The 18,335-nt window shown below is 46.1% G+C and overlaps 1 protein-coding gene across 1 annotated transcript in view; it reads right to left on the reverse strand.

Moving 5' to 3' along the window:
- The window catches only part of ABCC11 (ATP binding cassette subfamily C member 11), an 80,209-nt gene that overhangs the window by 19,445 nt on the left and 42,429 nt on the right, over positions 1-18,335 (reverse strand). Inside the window, exons 12-19 of the mRNA XM_068993016.1 lie at positions 17,299-17,423; positions 15,358-15,430; positions 12,735-12,938; positions 11,396-11,530; positions 11,219-11,315; positions 9,596-9,685; positions 7,312-7,415; positions 1,429-1,626 (exon numbers count right to left, since the gene is read on the reverse strand). Of these exons, the coding sequence (XP_068849117.1) occupies positions 1,429-1,626; positions 7,312-7,415; positions 9,596-9,685; positions 11,219-11,315; positions 11,396-11,530; positions 12,735-12,938; positions 15,358-15,430; positions 17,299-17,423 (1,026 nt within the window). The remainder of the gene's footprint in view (positions 1-1,428; positions 1,627-7,311; positions 7,416-9,595; positions 9,686-11,218; positions 11,316-11,395; positions 11,531-12,734; positions 12,939-15,357; positions 15,431-17,298; positions 17,424-18,335) is intronic.

Genomic DNA, 18,335 nt, shown 5'->3' on the forward strand with positions numbered 1-18,335 from the left:
CTTTCCTGATGATCCAGTGGTTAAGATTTTGACTTTCATTGCAGGGGTGCTGGTTTGATCCCTGATCAGGGAACTAAGATCCCATATGCCTCGTGGCCAGAAAACCAAAACATATTGTAACAAATTCAATAAAGATATTTAAAATGATGGCCCATATCAAAAAAATATATTTTTAAAAAATTTGTTCTGAATCTACAAGGAATGATGGGTGCCCTCATTGCCTCCCGAGAATCCCTCTGAGAAGCCCCTCTCTCCAGTTCTCAGCTCCAGCCTTCTGGAGCTCCATGCAGCTCTCTGGAAATGTTCTGCTTCTGCTCACTTCTAAATCTTGACCTGGCGAGATCTCGTTCATCCTCAGATCTTAGCATAGAGGTCACTTCCTCCAAGAAGCCTTCTTGGACTCCCACCTTCCTTCCACCACCCCCATGCTTGGGTCAGGTGTGCCATGTTCTTTTGGTCCTGTGTGCCACCCTCCATGGTTAACTCTGCACATCATATTACAACAGATTATTTTCCTGTCCATCTCCCTCCTTAGGCTGTAGGCTAAGATGACCCAAACCACATCGGTGTTGTTCACTTACCACTGTGAACCCAGGGCCTCCTCCAGAGCCTGGCACCCAGTAATATTTGATAAGTGAAAGAAAGAAAGGACATTTCCAAGAAGCAATGTGATACTATAGACAACTTGGTGTTCTAGCCCTAACATACATTCTAACCATGACACATGTTGGGCTTCCATTTTCTCATATGTAAGATAAGGGTAAAATACCTACTTCAAAAGGAACTTAAGGAAAGTAGAAGCAACTCTTTACGTGACTGTGCTCAGCCAACGGAGGCCAGCATTGATAGCTGAGGGTTGATCCTCTAGCAAGGGGCATTAAACTTAGTCGTGGGAGAGTTTCAAGAACCTATCTCATGCTGTGGCCTGCTCCCACCCAATTAGTGACCCAGTGTAAACTCACAACTATATGACATTGTATTCTCCAAACCACAGAGACAGCAAAATAGATCAGCAGTTTTCAGAGGTCTAGGGGAGGGATAGATATAGGCTGAGCAAAGGGGACTTTTAGGGTAGTTTGACTATTCTGTATTATACTTGATGGTAGACGCATGCCAGTATATGTTTGTCAAAACCCATAGAAGGTACAACATAAGGAGTGAACGTTAATGTAAACTCTGGACTTTGATTGATAATAATAATGTATCAATGTTGACTCATCAACTGTAACAGATGTCCCCCACTAATGCAAGCTATTAATAATAGGAGAAATTGAGGATGTGGTGAAGGGTAAGAGTGAACCCTATATTTTCTGCTCAATTTTTCTCTAAACCAAAAACTGCTTAAAAAATAAAGTCTAATAATTAGAAAAAAGAGTTGAGCAAGGTCAAGGCTCAGCCTGTGGCCATGCCCAGTGCCCAGGCCCATACCTTGTTGAAGAGCTTGTTGTGCAATGCTGTGGATGCCTTCCCCGTCACCTTGGTGAAAACCACTGAGAGCAAGATGCCCAGGAGGACTGCAAACAGGCTGCTGAGGCCAAACACCAGCTGGTAAAAGGGCAGCTGAGGATTGTCCAGTATGTCACCGGGGTCTGCAGTGGTCCAGTTGCTCTCTTGACTGCTATTCTTCTTCAAGAAAGGACAGGGAGTATGGTATGATAAGAAATATGCTTCATCTTTGTCCCCAATTCCTGACACACAAGTCGTAAAACCCTTGCAGTTTCCTAGGTGATGGGGGTGCTTGGGGCTTCATTCGTGGTAATATTTGGCCTTTGACTCTGGTTTCTGACACAGGTGCTTCTAAGATCTTTGAGGCCTCTGGAGCAATGAGAGAGTCTTTTGTAGCTAATGAGATGACTAGGGGCTGGGGACTCCTAAATAGTTTCAGGACTGGGGCTGGTCACCAGATAGACCAAGTCATGAGTCCAAGCTTGGAACTTTCAGCCCTACTCCCATCTTCTGGAAATGAGAAGGAGCTGGAATTTTAGTTTATGATCCATCATGTCTACATGTTGAAGTGAAGGTTGCTCAGTCGTGTCCAACTCTTTGCAAGCCCATGGACAATACAGTCCATGGAATTCTCCAGGCCAGAATAGTGGAGTGGGTAGCCTTTCCCTTCTCCAAGGGATCTTCCCAACCCAGGGATCAAACTGGGGTCTCCCACGTTGCAAGCAGATTCTTTACCAGCTGAGCCTCAAGGGAAGCCCAAGAATACTGGAGTAGGTGGCCTATGCCTTCTCCAGTAGATCTTCGCAAACCAGAAATCAAACCGGGGTCTCCTACTTTGCAGGCGGATTCTTTAAAACTGAGCCACAGGTTGAAGCCACCATAAAAATCCCTAAAGCATGGTATTCAGAGAGCTTTCAGGTTGGTAAACACATCCACGTGCTAGAAGGGTGGTGTACCCCAACTCCACGGAAACAGAAGCTCTTGCACTTGGGACCCTTCTGTACCTCACCCTATGTATGTTTTCATCTGGCTCTGCGTCTGTACCATTTACTATATCCCTTATTTAAAACCTGATAAAAGTATTTCCCTAAGTCCTGTGAGCCATTATAGAAAATTGTCAAACCCAAAGAGGGAGTCATGGGAATCCCCAATTTATAGCTGACTCATCAGAACTACAAAAACAGCAGAATGATCTCTTCGTTTCCAAGGCAAACCATTCAATAGCACAGTAATCCAAGTTTATGCCCCAACCACTAACGCAGAAGCAGCTGAAGTTGAATGGTTTTATGAAGACCTATAAGACCTTCCAGAACTAACACCCAAAAAGGATGTCCTTTTCATCATAGAGGACCGGAATGCAAAAGTAGGAAGTCAAGAGATATCTGGACTAACAGGCAAATTTGGCTTTGGAGTACAAAATGAGGCAGGGCAAAGGCTAACAGAGTTTTGCCAAGAGAACACACTCATCATAGCAAACACCCTCTTCCAACAACACAAGAGTAGATTCTACACGTGGACATCACCAGATCGTCAATACCAAAATCAGGCTGATTATATTCTTTGCAGCCAAAGATGGAGAAGCTCTATACAGTCAGCAAAAACAAGACCAGGAGCTGACTGTGGCTCAGATCATGAACTCCTAATTGCCAAATTCAGACTTAAATTGAAGAAAGGAGGGAAAACCACTAGACCATTCAGGTATGACCTAAATCAAATCTCTTGTGATTATGCAGTGGAAGTGACAAATAGATTCAAGGGACTAGATCTGATAGAGAGCTTGAAGAATTACTGACAGAGATTCATGACATTGTATAGGAGGCAGTGATCAAGACCATCCCCAAGAAAAAGAAATGCAAAAAGGCAAAACAGTTGTCTGAGGAAGACATACAAATAGCTGAGAAAATAAGAGAAGCTAAAGGCAAAAGAGAAAAGAAAAGATATACCCATAAGAATGCAGAGTTCCAAAGAAGAGCAAGGAGAGATAAGAAAGCCTTCCTCAGTGATCAGTGCAAATAAATAGAAGAAAACAATAGAATGGGAAAGACTAGAGATCTCTTCAAGAAAATTAGAGATACCAAGGGAACATTTCATGCAAAGAGGGGCTCAATAAAGGACAGATAAAATGGGCACAATAAATAGTAGAGACCTAACAGAAGCATAAGATATTAAGAAGAGGTGGTAAGAATACATAGAAGGACATACAAAAAGGATCTTAATGACTGAGATAACCACAGTGGTGTGATCATTCACCTAGAGTCAGACATTCTGGAATATGAAGTCAAATGGGCTTTAGGAAGCATCACTATGAACAAAGCTAGTGGAGGTGATGGAATTCTGGTTGAGCTATTTCAAATCCTAAGAGATGATTCTATGAAAGTGACGCACTCAATATGCCAGAAAATTTGAAAAACTCAGCAGTGGCCACAGGACTGGAAAAGGTTGGTTTTCACTCCAATTCCAAAGAAATGCAAAGCCAAAGGATGTTCAAACTACCGCACAATTGCACTCATCTCACGCTCTAGCAAAGTAATTCTCAAAATTCTCCAAGCCAGGCTTCAACAGTACATGAACCATGAACTTCCAGATGTTCAAGCTTGATTTAGAAAAGGCAGAGGAATCAGAGATCAAATTGCCAACATCTGCTGGACCACAGAAAAAGCAAGAGAGTTCCAGAAAAACATCTGCTTTATTGACTGTGCCAAAGCCTTTGACTGTGTGCATCACAACAAACTGGAAAATTCTGAGAGAGATGAGAATAACAGACCACCTTACCTGCCTCCTGAGAAATCTGTATGCAGGTTAAGAGGCAACAGTTAGAACTGGACATGGAACAACAGACTGGTTCCAAATTGGGAAAGGAATATATCAAGGCCGTATATTGTCACCCTGCTTATTTAACTTATATGCAGAGTACATCATGCAAAATGCTGGGCTAGATGAAGCACAAGCTGGAATCAAGATTGCCAGGAGATATATCAGTAACCTCAGATATGCAGATGACATCACCTTTATGGCAGAATGGGAAGAAGAACTAAAGAACCTCTTGATGAAAGTGAAAGAGCAGAGTGAGAAAGCTGGTTTAAAACTCAACATTCAAAAAACAAAGATCACAGCATCCGGTCCCATCACTTCATGGCAAATAGATGGGGAAACAGTGAGAAATTTTATTTTCTTGGGCTCCAAAATCACTGCAGCCACGATGGTGACTGCAGCCATGAAATAACACTTGCTCCTTGGAAGAAAACCTAGGACCAATCTAGACAGCATATTAAAAAGCAGAGACATTACTTTGCCAACAAAGGTCCGTCCAATCAAAGCTGTGTTTTTTCAGTAGTCATGTATGGATGTGAGAGTTGGACTATAAAGGAAGCTGTGTGCTGAAGAATTGATGCTTTTGAACTGTGGTGTTGGAGAAGACTCTTGAGAGTCCCTTGGTCAACAGGGAGATCAAACCAATCCATCCTAAAGGAAATTAGACCTGAATATTCACTGGAAGGGCTGATGCTGAAGCTGACACTCCAGACCTGATGTTGGGGAAGATTGAAGGCAGGAGGAGAAGGGGATGATAGAGGATGAGATGATTGGATGGCATCACTGACTCGATGGACATGAGTTTGAACAAGCTCCAGGAGTTGGTGAAGGACAAGGAAGCCTGGTATACCACAGTCACTACAGTATACTACTGTATACAGTATACTACTGTTTGAGGTTGCAAACAGTCAGACATGACTGAGCGACTGAACTGAACAAAATGTCTAGACTTGTGATTGGCACATGAGCAGTCTTATGGGACTGAACCCTTAACCTGTGAGGTGTTGCTAACTCTGGATAGGTAGTATCAGAATGGAAGTGAATTGTAGTACACCCAGCGAGTGTGCAGGGAGCTGGAGAACTGGTTGATACAGAGGGAAAAAACAAAAATCAAAACCTGCACTTAGCGTATCAGAGACCTTATGTGCGGAGAGAGGAAAACTGTGAGTTTCCTTTTTCAGAGGTTCAGCCCATCTGAGTTCAGGGTGAAATTCAGCAAGGAGAAAAATATGTCTTCCCGGGGCTACAGAAGACTCAACAGCCAGTAGAAGGTGACACTATATGTTAAAAGCTTCCTGCTCGGTGCTATCGCTTTTCCCTTTTTCCTCCCCACTGCCCTGCGCTGATCCCCTGGACCACTCCAGCGTCAGTCTCAGTGGCCTGTCTCCTTGATCTGGTTCTTGCCTCCACTCCATTGCCTGCTCTACCCTGACTGCTCCAAACTCAACGCCACTCCCATTAGGACTTCTGTGCATCCCTTCCTCAAGGCGTCTTTGTCCTAAGGCAGCCTGCTGTCTGATATGAGCCTCTTCTCTTCTGGCAGGGTAGAAAATGGCTTGGTAGATTACTTCACTCTATGCTGTTAGAAATCTGCTCTAGATGGTCATCTAACATCACCTCTGCCTCCTTCCACACTCTCCACTGTGATTCAGGGAAGAGTTTGAGAACTGTTTCTCAAACTCCTTGCCAGCATGGTCTTAGGTTAGATTCTACCAAAGAGAGGCACTCACAGGAAATCTAAAGGCTGAAAGAGAAGCCATTATACTCTGGTGGCAATTGTGGACAGGTGCATGGAGCTTGGAGTTCAGCCAGCGGTTAGCAGGCATCCTTCCAAGGATCAGCCCATTTAGTGCCACCTGCTGCTAAAATTCCTGGAGCCTGCTTTCCCTCTCTCCTCCAGCCCTTCCAATGGCTGTGTAGCCTCTAACTTGTGTATTAAATCTTTGGAAGCTCTAAATATTTCAAGTGGCTCCTGCTTTCCTGACCAAACTCCATCTGAAACATGACTCAAAGTTAACCAAATAGAGTGCTTGAAAATCACGGCCTGGATTCAGAGCACAGAGTTCAAGGCACATTGACATCTCAAGGCAGGCTCCTTCTCCTCTCTAAGAATAATTTCTGCAAATATAAAATGGGGACAGTGATACCTACCTCAGAATGAGGTTGGAAAGATTAATGAATTAATCTGGTACATAATGGCTGAGAGGTCCAGAACCCTCAACACAAACAACCCTGTCCAAACTCCTGCACTGAAAGACTTGACCGAACCCTAGTGTGGCTCCTAGAGGCTAAGGCATGTCCCTTGGAGGACCCCAGCTCCCCCCACCTTCATGAAAGTGCCTCTACCAGGAAAATTTACTGTTTGTTCCGGGCTCCTGATCTCTCTTCCTCAGAGCACTTACTAAGAAACACTCACAGCTGTGACTGTATATCTCTTGCAACTCAGAAGCATCTTTCTTAAAGACCTGAGAATGATTCCTTTAAAATGTAATCCTCGGAAAGGACAGAGCCTCTGTCCCCCACTCTCTGTGGGAGGAGAAAGCTGGCTGCAGACACTGATGGCTTAATTGTACTGACACTCGCCAGCCTTTTGTACTTTTTCATTCTCTGGCCCAGCAGAGCCACTACTTTCCCTCCTCTCTCATTCTGCCTTTCAAAAGCCCAAATCACTTCTGTGCAAGTCATACTGGAGCTCAGCTCTTTCCCTGCTGTCAGGAGTGATGGATAAAACTTCTTTTCCCTTCTCTAACTCATATTAGAGCAGACTGTAAAGCATTAGAGCTGTTTGGGGACAGAAACCTCTTGATTTTGTTCCCAGGAGGCTGTACAGGTGACCTCTTGCTCTGTGAACACAGGGTGCCCACCTGGGAGGGAGCTCCAGAGTTTCAGCCCCCAAGGGTTTCCTCTAGAGCCCCATTCATCAGGATGGCAAGGGCAGGTACTGGGCTTGCCATGAGCTTCTCTAACCCATACCCATGGGGCCCCAAGGAATCAGAAGGTCCTCCATTCCACCCAGGAGCACAGAAATGCACCCCACCCCCACATGGCACTCACCCCTGAGCCCTGCCCCAGCCAGTAGCTCAGCCACCAGAAGTTGAACACCAGCAAGAAGACTACCATCACCATGAGAAGGAAAACCACGCCGCAGATCAGGTAACCTGGGGAGAGGGAGAAACGTGACACCGGTGCCAAAAGAAGGTACGTGGCCACACCAGGCCCTTGGATCTTCCTCAGACACCTTAGAAGACTAGAAAGAGCTGGGTTCCAAGATTAGAAAGCCCTGGGTTCAAATCCTGACTCAAACTACTTACAAGCTATGTGAGCCTGGGCAAGGGACCAAATGTCAGTGACAGTCCACTTCCTTACATACAAGATGGTGATGGTACTCCTGCCAGCCTCAAGGGGCTGCTCTAGAGACGCTATGAGATAATGTGTGTCAAGTACCCAGCCCAGTGCCTGGTTATGTGAGCAGTGTTCTAGAGAAGCTGGTTCCCCTTATGCAAGTCCTGAGGGTTCAACATTCAAAATAACAACAGCTACCTTTCACTATTATGTACCAAGTGCCAGGTAGAGTACTAAATACATGAATTATTTTTGAATTCAGAATGCCTATCGCCAAGTCTCCAAGGGAGGAAGTAACTTGCCCCAAGTCATAGAGCTTGTAAGTGATGAAGCCAAGGATGAGAAAACCTAGGGTACACGCCTTCCTTTCCCATTTACCTCTTGCCCTGGCACTCTACCCACCTATCCAGTCTGTGCCTCATGCCCATATTCTTTTTCTTGAATTCTTCCTCAAGCTCCACCCAAGGGCCAGCTCTCTTTAATGACATCTGAGACCATGCTTGGTCCCAGAGATCAATCTCTCTTGCTACCAGTGGATGAATGTTTTAATTCTCTAGTTAGATTACAGGGTAGGTTCTCAGGCAACTTTATACACCCTCCCCTCCAGAACTCAGCAAGAGCCTAGTTCATAATAGGTACTTCCTAAATACAGATCAATTGGTTTTTTGGTTCATTCATTGCATTTCACAAGTATCTGCTACTCCCCTGCTCTGGTCAGGCCCTGTGTTATATCCTGTAAGGATGCTCACAGTGGAAGGGGTGAGGATGGCAATCTCCTATGCACAGCCTTCCCCTTCCTCCCTAGACAGGTAGAGAGAAGACACACCTTGTGCAGGGTTAGGTCCCAAAATCAGTGAAGAATAAAAAGTTGGCATGGAGTCAAAATTACTCTCAAAAATTAAGTTACTCAAAACCACAGCAGCATATACTTCGTTTCATGTTTACAACATTGTACAGTTATATATATGTGAATTTGATAACATACACTATTAAATAAAACAGAAGCTTTGAAACTTTTTATTGTCATCCACCTTCAGATATATAGTCTAATACATAATAAAATGAAAGCTTCACCAACATCACTTCTGCAGATATTTTCTACTCTAGTCACATTTCTATTCTCATTGCTCCTTACAACACACTTGGTTGATTTCACAGCCCAGTGGGCTAGGACCTGTAGTATGAAAAACACTGAGATAAAGAATTCTGTGGCATTCTTTATTTCAGTAAAAATATTAATGATATTTGCTTATATTTCTTATTTTCTATATTCCTAATACTGTGTTATTTGGGGCCTTAATCCTGACAGACTGGTCATCCCAAGGCTAGCTAATTCCTAGACAGCAAGTAACTGCTTGCAAGTACACCTTTGATATACAAACGAACCAGTCCACAGCCCATCCTCCCAGTAACCTCTTTTATCAAACTCTCACCCACCAAGCCAATATCTACCCTCCCCTAAATCACCCTAAGACCAGGTATCAGACAACTAGGACCACCACTATAGCAATGAGCCCTCCAGAATTGTTCAAGCTGTCCAATCCTAAGCTTACTCAGGGTGCCTACCCTGCCTCACCCACTTTTTCCCACAGAAACCCCAACAAAGGCTCGGGGCCCTGCTCTCTCTTACCACTCCCAGCCTCCTGACCAACCTTGGTGCTTCCCCATGTGGTCCTTCATGGCATGCCTGCCATGCCTATTTCTAGGCAAAAAAGTGTAAACTTGTCCCTTCGTGAAAATAATTTATATGTCTATATGCCTTGACATATTTGATTTTTTAAATGCCAGGTATATTAACACAGATACACATGGAAACATAATTTCTGGCACTGACTACAGTGGTAGAGTTATTATAGTTGAGTATGGCTGGAATTATGCAAGGTAAACTCATGAATGGCACGACCCTTTGTGCCCCTCTACCTCCCACGACCTTGCCCATTCCAGTCCGGCCCAGCTTCGTGAGTAGGCCTGGCCTGGGGCAGCTAACAGCGCATACCTCCGCCTGCCTGGATGTAGTGGTGGTAGACTCTCCACTTCAAGGACCCTTCTTCCATCTTCTCCTTCTCTGCGAGCTGATTTTCCAGCACTGGATCAGGGAAAAGAAAAAGGAAACAGTATGCCTCCCAATCTCCTATATCTCCTTCCTGGTCAAGAAGAGTCCTTGCGAAGCCTTCTGTTCTGGTTGCCACCCGTACCCCACCCAAGTCTAACTCTAACCAGCAGAGTCTGCAGGCCTGCCTGGACTCTGAAAAGGGGGTCCATCGCCAGCCATTCAATAGACCCTGGAGAGCCTGAGGTTCCTGAGGGCTGAATGTGTTGAGAGAGAGAGCGGGAGAGAAGGAAGAAAGCAGTGACCTGGGACAAGAATTGTATCAGTATCAGAATCGTGATACTGTACAGCTTCAAGAAGCAAATCACTTAACCTCTCTGTCTCCTCATCTGACAACTGGCAGGCCTACAGATAATTACTAGGATGCTTTGTAGCAATACGCTTCTGAAACAGCGCCTCGAAACAGGTGTAACACCAGCCCAAGCAGACACGCGGCCTACAGCAGGGCAGAGAGATCAGTATCTGAAATATCAGTAGATGTCATTAATGTCAATGACAACAACAGTAACAGGAGGCAGCACTGTGGGGGATACCTACTGTTTCTGCCTGCCGCTCCCCCTTCTAACAGCAACACCGCTATTTTCCCAGGAGAAGACAGCTCTCTTTGCGGAACTTTAATCTTGAGGGAAATTAGATTAGGATGGAAAACATCTGAAGCAGGTTTTCTTCAAAAGGATTCTATACCTGTTCCTGCTATTCTAGACTCCAAACTTACTGAGGTCTGCTACTCCAACTTTTTTTTTCCACTCCGTGATCTACACCCTTTTCTGCCAACACATTATTTTTCTGCCCAAATTGGCTTCTGATCTTTGCAGCTGAAGACTCTATTTGTGACAGATATGCCAGGCACTGTCCTAACCCCTCAGGACCTCTGCTAATCTCCACTGTGGTGTTGTAATATAAGAACAATTATCTCCACTTTTGCCACTGAGGGTTCAGAGAGTTTAACCTGTTTGGCCAAAGTCACACAGCTTTGAGAGCAGTAGGCCTGGAATTCTAATCCAGAACCTGTCTTACATTAAAAATGAAAGTCTTTCTCATCTGCTACCTTATCTCAGAAAAGAGCAAGATCTTCAATAAGCATACTAAAAGATGTTCAGCTTCACCTTTTGAATGCCCAGAACTGGGCTTAATTTATTTCTGACTTCCAATGGCATTGTTCTCAAAAAATGTATAATGAATTCATGGCCCAGACACCTTGCAAAGTTCATATCAGAGTCACTCGAGGTCAACCCTCATTCTGCCTCTGCACACCCTGAGCTGTTCCCCCCAACAATAGTCACTTCCTGGTTGCTTCAGGCCTCCTGACCAGCACAGTCCTTACCCCACAGCCCTCCAATACTTGGATCTGTACCCTATATGAGTAACGTCTGGCACCCCATTCAGTGAGTGACAAGGCCTGGTCTCACATTCAGGACGAAATGCCAGGGCCTGTGGAAGATGCAGACAGGCAGGCGGAGGGTTGCACCCTGCTCCCAGGTGCTTTCACTACTTCTTTCAGCATATTACCAGCAGTTTCATTGAGAAGTTCTTCCTGGCAAGTGGTCTGGGCCTGAGCTTCCAGCTGCAGGTCGTCTTCTGTCTTTGCCACTCCCCGCAACACACCCTGGGGAGAAAGCAGAAGCCACGGTTGCAGGGAATGGTCCGCCCAGTTGGGTCGAAAGTGAGGGTGGGGTGGGGAATCACCTGTGTGGCTTTCCCGGGCATCTTCTGGATAAGCTGGGCATATCGTCCCCGTTTCTGCATGAGCTCACTGTGAATTCCTTTTTCACAGATTTTCCCATCTTCAAATAAAATGATCTGGTCACAAAACTCTAAATACTGAAGAGTCAGAAGAAATAAGATCTTCAACAAGCATACTAAAAGATGCTCAACTTCACTATTCAAAAGGAAACATTTAAATCCTGAGAAAATATTTTATATCACCAGTTTGGCAAAAACAATCCCAAGTGTCGGTAACGACTAGGGGTAAAGGGACTCTTACAAAATTGGGGTGGAGGGGGAGGCCTGTATAGATTGGTACAGCTACTTTGAAAAACAATTTGACAATATCTAGTAAAATTAAAGATTTTTGAAGTATTATGAACCAATAATTCTACTCCTAAAACACTTCCCAAAAAAGCCCTCTCAAACACATGCATTAAAAACACATATAGAAGAATGTATCAATATACTGAAGCATTTTTTTGTAAAAGTGAAAAATGGGAAACAACCTGAATATCCATCCTGGAGAATTCAATTCTGGAATATTCAGATACTGTAATACAATACTAGTAAGAAAGAAATAAAATTCCATGTATCCACATGGAAGACCTTAAAAATATTATGTTGAGTAGAAAAGCAAATTACCTAAGGACACAGAAAGTAAAGCATCAATTATAAGTTGTTAAATATGAGGGGCAGGAAGGAGGGAAGGGGCTGTGATCTGAGGGCCATCAACAATGGACTGTGATGCGTCATCTGGGTGGCAGTTACATGGGCTTTCATTAGGTTATTTTCTCACCTGTTTTTATGTCTTACATATTTTATACCAAAACTACTAAAGCTCAGATAGGAGAAGGATAAATAATAACAGGGTCTGGTATGAACATATCTAGGGAAAATGACCCATGAGAGGCAGCACCCAGCACAGCCAGTGTACTTGATGGAAGAATGTGAGACTTGGCGAATTCTTCTGAGGGAGTTTTTTGTAACTTCAAAAGCAGGGGCCCGCCCATACAATTTTGAAGATAAAGGAGACCTCAAAATTTAGTTTCAAAAAAACAAATTAAAAAAATTCTATAAAGCAATTATCCTTCAATAAAAAACAATTTTTAAAAATGTAGTTTCCATTTTTACCAACTTATCTCCTCCACATGGAAAACAGAGGACATCAAGTTCTTTGCAATCTTCTCTGACTTCAGGGTCTGTCTGAGATACTAAGGGGTATCTGCTGGGAGGCTGTTATTGATCATGTTGAGATGGCAGGGGCTTGAGGAGCTACATTATCTGTCAATCATGGCCAGAGCCCTGGAAGGGTGGTCACCTGCAGATGATGGGTCACCAGGATGATGGTCTTCCTTCTGAGCACCTTCTTAAAGCACTCCTCAAAGATATACTTCCCCACATGGGCGTCCAAGGCCGAGAGTGGGTCGTCCAGCAGGTAGAGCTCACGGTCAGAGTAGACGGCCCGGGCCAGGCTGATCCTCTGCTTCTGCCCCCCCGAGAGGTTGAGGCCCCGCTCCCCAACCTGTGGACAGGCAGCCAAAGGCGCCGAGTCTGGAGGGTGACCCAGCCAGGTGTGCTCCCACCAGCCAGGTGTGCTCCCACCAGCCAGGTGGGCAGGTAGACAGACTAATCCCCCTCGGTGCACACTCCTGGACACCAAATGGTTTGACACCCCTGGCACTTAGAATGGCGCCCCACTCCAGTACTCTTGCCTGGAAGATCCCATGGATGGAGGAGCCTGGAAGGCTGCAGTCCATGGGGTCACTGAGGGTCGGACACGACTGAGCGACTTCAATTTTACTTTTCACTTTCACTCTTCACTTTCATGCATTGGAGAAGGAAATGGCAACCCACTCCAGTGTTATTGCCTGGAGAATCCCAGGGACAGGGGAGCCTGGTGGGCTGCTGTCTGTGGGGTCGCACAGAGTCGGAGATGACTGAAGTGACTTAGCAGCAGCAGCACCTATAATATTTTTCACAATCTTGACTTCACAGTGGTTAACAGTCCACCTGCCAATACAGGGGACGTGAGTTCGATCCCCGGTGAGGAAAGCTTCCACGTGCCACCAGGCAACTAAACCCGTGTCCCGCAACTACTGAGTCTATGTTCTAGAGCCCGCATGCTGCAACTATTGAAGTCTGGGAGCCCTTAGAGCCTGTGTTCAGTGACAAAAGAAGCCACCGCAATGAGAAGCCCAAGCACTGCAACTAGGGAGTAGCCCCTGCCCGCTGCAGCTAGAGAAAGCCTGGGTGCAGCAATGAAGACCCAGCACACTCAAACAGAAATTAATAATTAACTAAAAAGAAAATAAAAATATTGTTCACAATATGCCTAGTAAGGGATGAAAAAACTGATGCTCAGTTAACTGAAACTTGTAATTCATAGTAAGATATAATTTGTTCTAAATTGGTTGGCTTGTCAGGAAGCATCTTAAACTTTTAACAGTTTAGCTCATAAAAATAAATCATTTATTCCCAAGAAACAGCACCTTCTTACATCTTACAATGGTTTTAAATTTCTGTTGACTGTAACTGTCGACTGGTGGGATCACTGGCCTGGGTTAGGGGTATTGCCCAAGACCAAGACTGTATTATAGGTGAGGTGGTGGGCGGGTGTGTTATGTCAGGAGTCGAGGGTCCTAACCAGAATCACCGGGCAGTGAGTCTGGACTTCCCTAGCAGACTAGCACTTCAGGCAGCTGCTGGCTGGCCCATCCCGACGTCAGGTCCTGAGGCCGGGACAGCCAGGGTCTAAGTTCTATCCCTGCTTGACCCTGAACTCTGGTGATGTCGTAGAGGAGAAGCAGAGTTTAAAGAGCAATGGGTGGCCGCTTGTCACTGCTCTGCCTCCAGTTGACATGTGACTGTAGATAAGGGGCTTGGCCTGGGAGAAGCTCAGTTTCCTCACTCACTCAGCAGACTGAAATGCCTAAGTGCTCCTCTGCTGCTGCTGCTGAGTCGCTTCAGTCGTGTCCGACTCTGTGCGACCCCACAGACGACAGCCCACCAGGCTCCGCCGTCCCTGGGATTCTCCAGGCAAGAACACTGGAGTGGGTTGCCATTTCCTTCTCCTAATGATGGCCTAACACTTACCCTACACCAAGCACTATTCAAAGCAAGTATGTATCAACTCACCTAAACCTCTAATCATCCTGATGGGGTCAGAACTATTACGGATGCATTTTACAGACCAGAGCTGGTTCTTCCTACTGAAGGGGAGACCCTGAACAAAACAACCAAGCTCTCTGCCCTCCAGGGTACACTGCTGATCGTTAGAGCAAGGATAACAAAAGAACTGACCTCAGGTTATCTGAGGCTCACCTAATATATTAGAGTTGCTAGAACAGTACCTTGAATGTAGTGACTGCTCAGCCAACTGAGCTATTATTAGATAATAAAATCAAGGCAACCATACTGCTTTTATCTTACAAAGGTCTTATGTAGAGTAAAGGTGGCTACTGACGTGAAAGATGGAGAATTATCAGGCACACCTAGCGGTCAGAACTGGCATTGCCACAGCGGGGCTATAGCTGCCATCCCCACTGTCAAAGGAAGTGCTCTGGAGAGGGGCAGGGTGGTGGGAGGGGCAAAGGTGGATGATTGGGGGGGGGGGTCGGAGTGGAGGGGTGGGGGTATGGAGTGGAGGGGGGTGGTGCTTCTCATCCTCACAGGGTCTCTGCTCTTGATTCAGAAGAAGTCTGAGATCAACTCCCATTTCGGTGGGGCAAGGTAGCCCATTTGTCAGCTCCCAAGGTCAGGTGAGCCCCAACTTCCCTCCCTTGGGAGGGAAGGTTCTGAGACTGCAGGACCAGGTCCGGTTGCTTTGGGAATGAAGAGCTGGGTCCCTCGTCTACCTACCCGGGGGGCAGGCTGGGGACCCCAGAACAGCATGACAAAGGCACCATCACAGCGGAAGTGGGGTACCCTCGCCTCCCACGCACCTCCGTCATGTCTCCGAAGGGCAGAATCTCCAGGTCGTGGTGCAGGGAGCAGCAGTGGAGCACCTGGAGATACCTGCGAAGGAGAGGGAGCTAAAGGGCCAGGCGGCCGGCTGCAGGCCCTCCAGCCTTCTCGAGCTGGAAGGGAAGGTCTTGCATTCCGTGCTGAAAAATTTGGCCTCGATCCTGCATTTAATGGTAAATCACAGGAGGCTTTTTTCATTTCCTTCCTTCATTTTTTTTTTAATGTAACACGTGCACTTGGTAAATGTTTGAACAGAACAAAAGGAAGAAAAGGTGAAAAGTGAGTCTCCCTCGCATCGTTGACCCTCAGCTGCTTTCCTCTCAATTAGTCACTAACAGAGTTTCCTCTATGCATATTCAGAAATAATCTAGTGATGTATGGTATGTGCAACAGATATAGGTTTATATTGTTTTAATGGCACGACCGTATTCCAGTATAGGGAAGCACCACGCGCTGTTTAGCCAGTGAGCTAATGCTGGACATTTGGATTGTTGCTAGCTTTCAGCTATCCTGAATAATTCGATGTGAACATTCTTGTACGTGGATCTTGACATTCATGGGTGATGCTGCATGGATTAAGTACCTAGCGGTGAATTTTCAGAGTCAAAAGATAGTGTGTTTTTATTTTTGACAAACTGCTCTATGAGTCAAGTCAGTCTGAAAGCTGAGCAGTGACAGGATGAGACTGGGCTTTTAAGACAGCTGCCCTGGAGGCAGAGCACAAAATTCAACAGAGCAGAAGGCTGGAGACAGGGAGCCAAGAGCGGGGCAGCGGGCACCGTTCGAGCAGAAGGTCATGGACCAGAGCTGGCAGTGGAGATGGAGAAGGGAAATATTATACCAGAGCTGTTTAGGAGGTTGAGTCTTCCAGGGTTGCTGACCAATTGGATGTGGAAGGAGGAGGTGGTTCTTGGAGGAGGCAGGGTCGGGCTCCCTGGGGTGCACAGTTCAGTGATGCCATTAAGCCTAATTGGGAATTTGGGAGGAAAAGCAGGTGGGGTGGGGGCTGGGCACATTGGACCTGATGTTGAGGAGCTCACAGAACAACCGGCTGGAGATAGCTGGTTTATACACCCACATATCTGTGCCTTTCAGCAAGGTTACAACAGGCAGATTGCAAAATCAGGCAAAGAGTTAAAAGGGGCCAGAGTCCACCAGAGTTGGAAGCACAGCTGCAGCAATCAGAGCAGTTTTCCTTGCTCCTCCACAGACCAGACTTTGCTCATGATTTCCAAGCGCATGTCTCAAGCAGGTCCACCCAGGACTCTGGAGGCAGAGGCTGCAAAGGGCAAGGAGGGTGTGGGCCCGGCTGGGAATCTAAGCTCCTTCCTCTGCTGTTGCATATCACCGGTGTGTTTTAGCTTTTGCCTTTACCTTCTTAGGTTAGGAATTAATTAACACAAGGAAGTTTCAAAGTGACACTTTCGGAAGGGGAGGGTTATTTTGAGCCAAAGGAGCGTAATAGTTAAGCGGTGGCACTAGTGGTAAAGGCCCTGCTTGCCTTTGCAGGAGGTGTGACACACAAATTCGATCCCTCGGTTGAGAAGACCCCCTAAAGGAGGGCATGGCAATCCACTCCAGTATTCTAGCCTGGAGAATCCCATGGACAGAGGAGCTATGGTCCATAGGGTTGTACAGAGTGGGACACGACTGAAGTGACTTAGCGTGAAGTTTCTGAAAGCAACTGAGTTCAGACTCTGACTCTACCATATCCTAGCAGCTCAACGACTTCGGGCAAATTATTCAGTCTCTTGGGGGCCTCGGCTGATTTGCTAGAAAATGGATCTGATGAGAATCTTTCCTTCCCAGTGAGAAGGAAATACAGTGATGCATGTAAGTGAGCACACAGCACGTCATTATTAGCAGCAAGAGGGCCCTCTCCAAACCAGCCCCAGACCCCCACGTCCCGCCCTGCTTACCAGGCCTTGTCGTATTGGCTTCCCATGAGGATGTTCTCCCGGACACTCCCGTTGATGATCCAGGCCTGCTGGGGGACATAGGCCAGGCTTCCGTGCACCCCCACTGAGCCCTCCAGCAAGTGCATCTGCGGCAGAGTGAGTCCAGCCTCAGGCCTGTGGCAGCCACGGAACAGATCCCCCCTGGCTCAGCAGCCACAGTGCCCAGGGCTCCACTGTGCTCCAGGAGCCTGGGGGCTCTCCTGTGTAAATGAAATCTTAACAGGATCCTGCCAGGCCCACTGTGAAGGCCCTGAGAAGGCCGTGGGCAGTAGTTGGGGAAAGCCAGATCTGTTCCTACTGTGACTGAAGGAAGGCAAGGTTCGCATTGAAGTCACCCACACTTTTTTTCTCTTATTTCCCCAGCCCCAATCCGTAGCAAGCAGTGCCTCCCTGCTCTTTGCTGTGAGATGGAAAGCTCCAGGCCACCTCTGTCCATCCCTGAGTATCATGGAATTATTACTGATTTGTGGGTGTGATAACGTCATCACGGATCAGGAAATGCATTTACTTTTTGGACATCATGGTGAAACATTAGTGGGGAAAGTGTCATAATCTTTGTAATTTAAAATAGGTTTACCAAAAAATGAATAAATAATGGTTCTACAAAGTATATTTCTACATAGATGTGGCGAGTACACAAATGCTATCAGCTCCTGAATCTCAGTGGTGGGTATACGGACCCTGACCGTACTGTTATTCCTGCTTTTCTGCAGGGTAAATTTAAACGCACACATTTAAAAAGAATCAAGGCCACAGCCCTCACGCCCATGACCCCAGCAGAGGACCTCATGATGTTATGCTTCTTTCTCTTCTTATCCTGTGCTTCCTACTTCTTAACTGAAGACAGGCTTTAATAAGAACTAAACCCTTAAATGACATCTTTTTGTTTTCCTTCATGGGAAGCTAAGTGATAGGTTCATTCGAAGCGACAAGCCGCTAGCCACGTAGAAAGGTGGCCCTGAAGGGAAGCTGCTGGGAAACGTAGCTGTGACGAGCAG

This window comes from Capricornis sumatraensis, chromosome 20 (genome assembly GCF_032405125.1).
Source record: "Capricornis sumatraensis isolate serow.1 chromosome 20, serow.2, whole genome shotgun sequence".
In the NCBI taxonomy this organism is placed as follows: domain Eukaryota; kingdom Metazoa; phylum Chordata; class Mammalia; order Artiodactyla; family Bovidae; genus Capricornis; species Capricornis sumatraensis.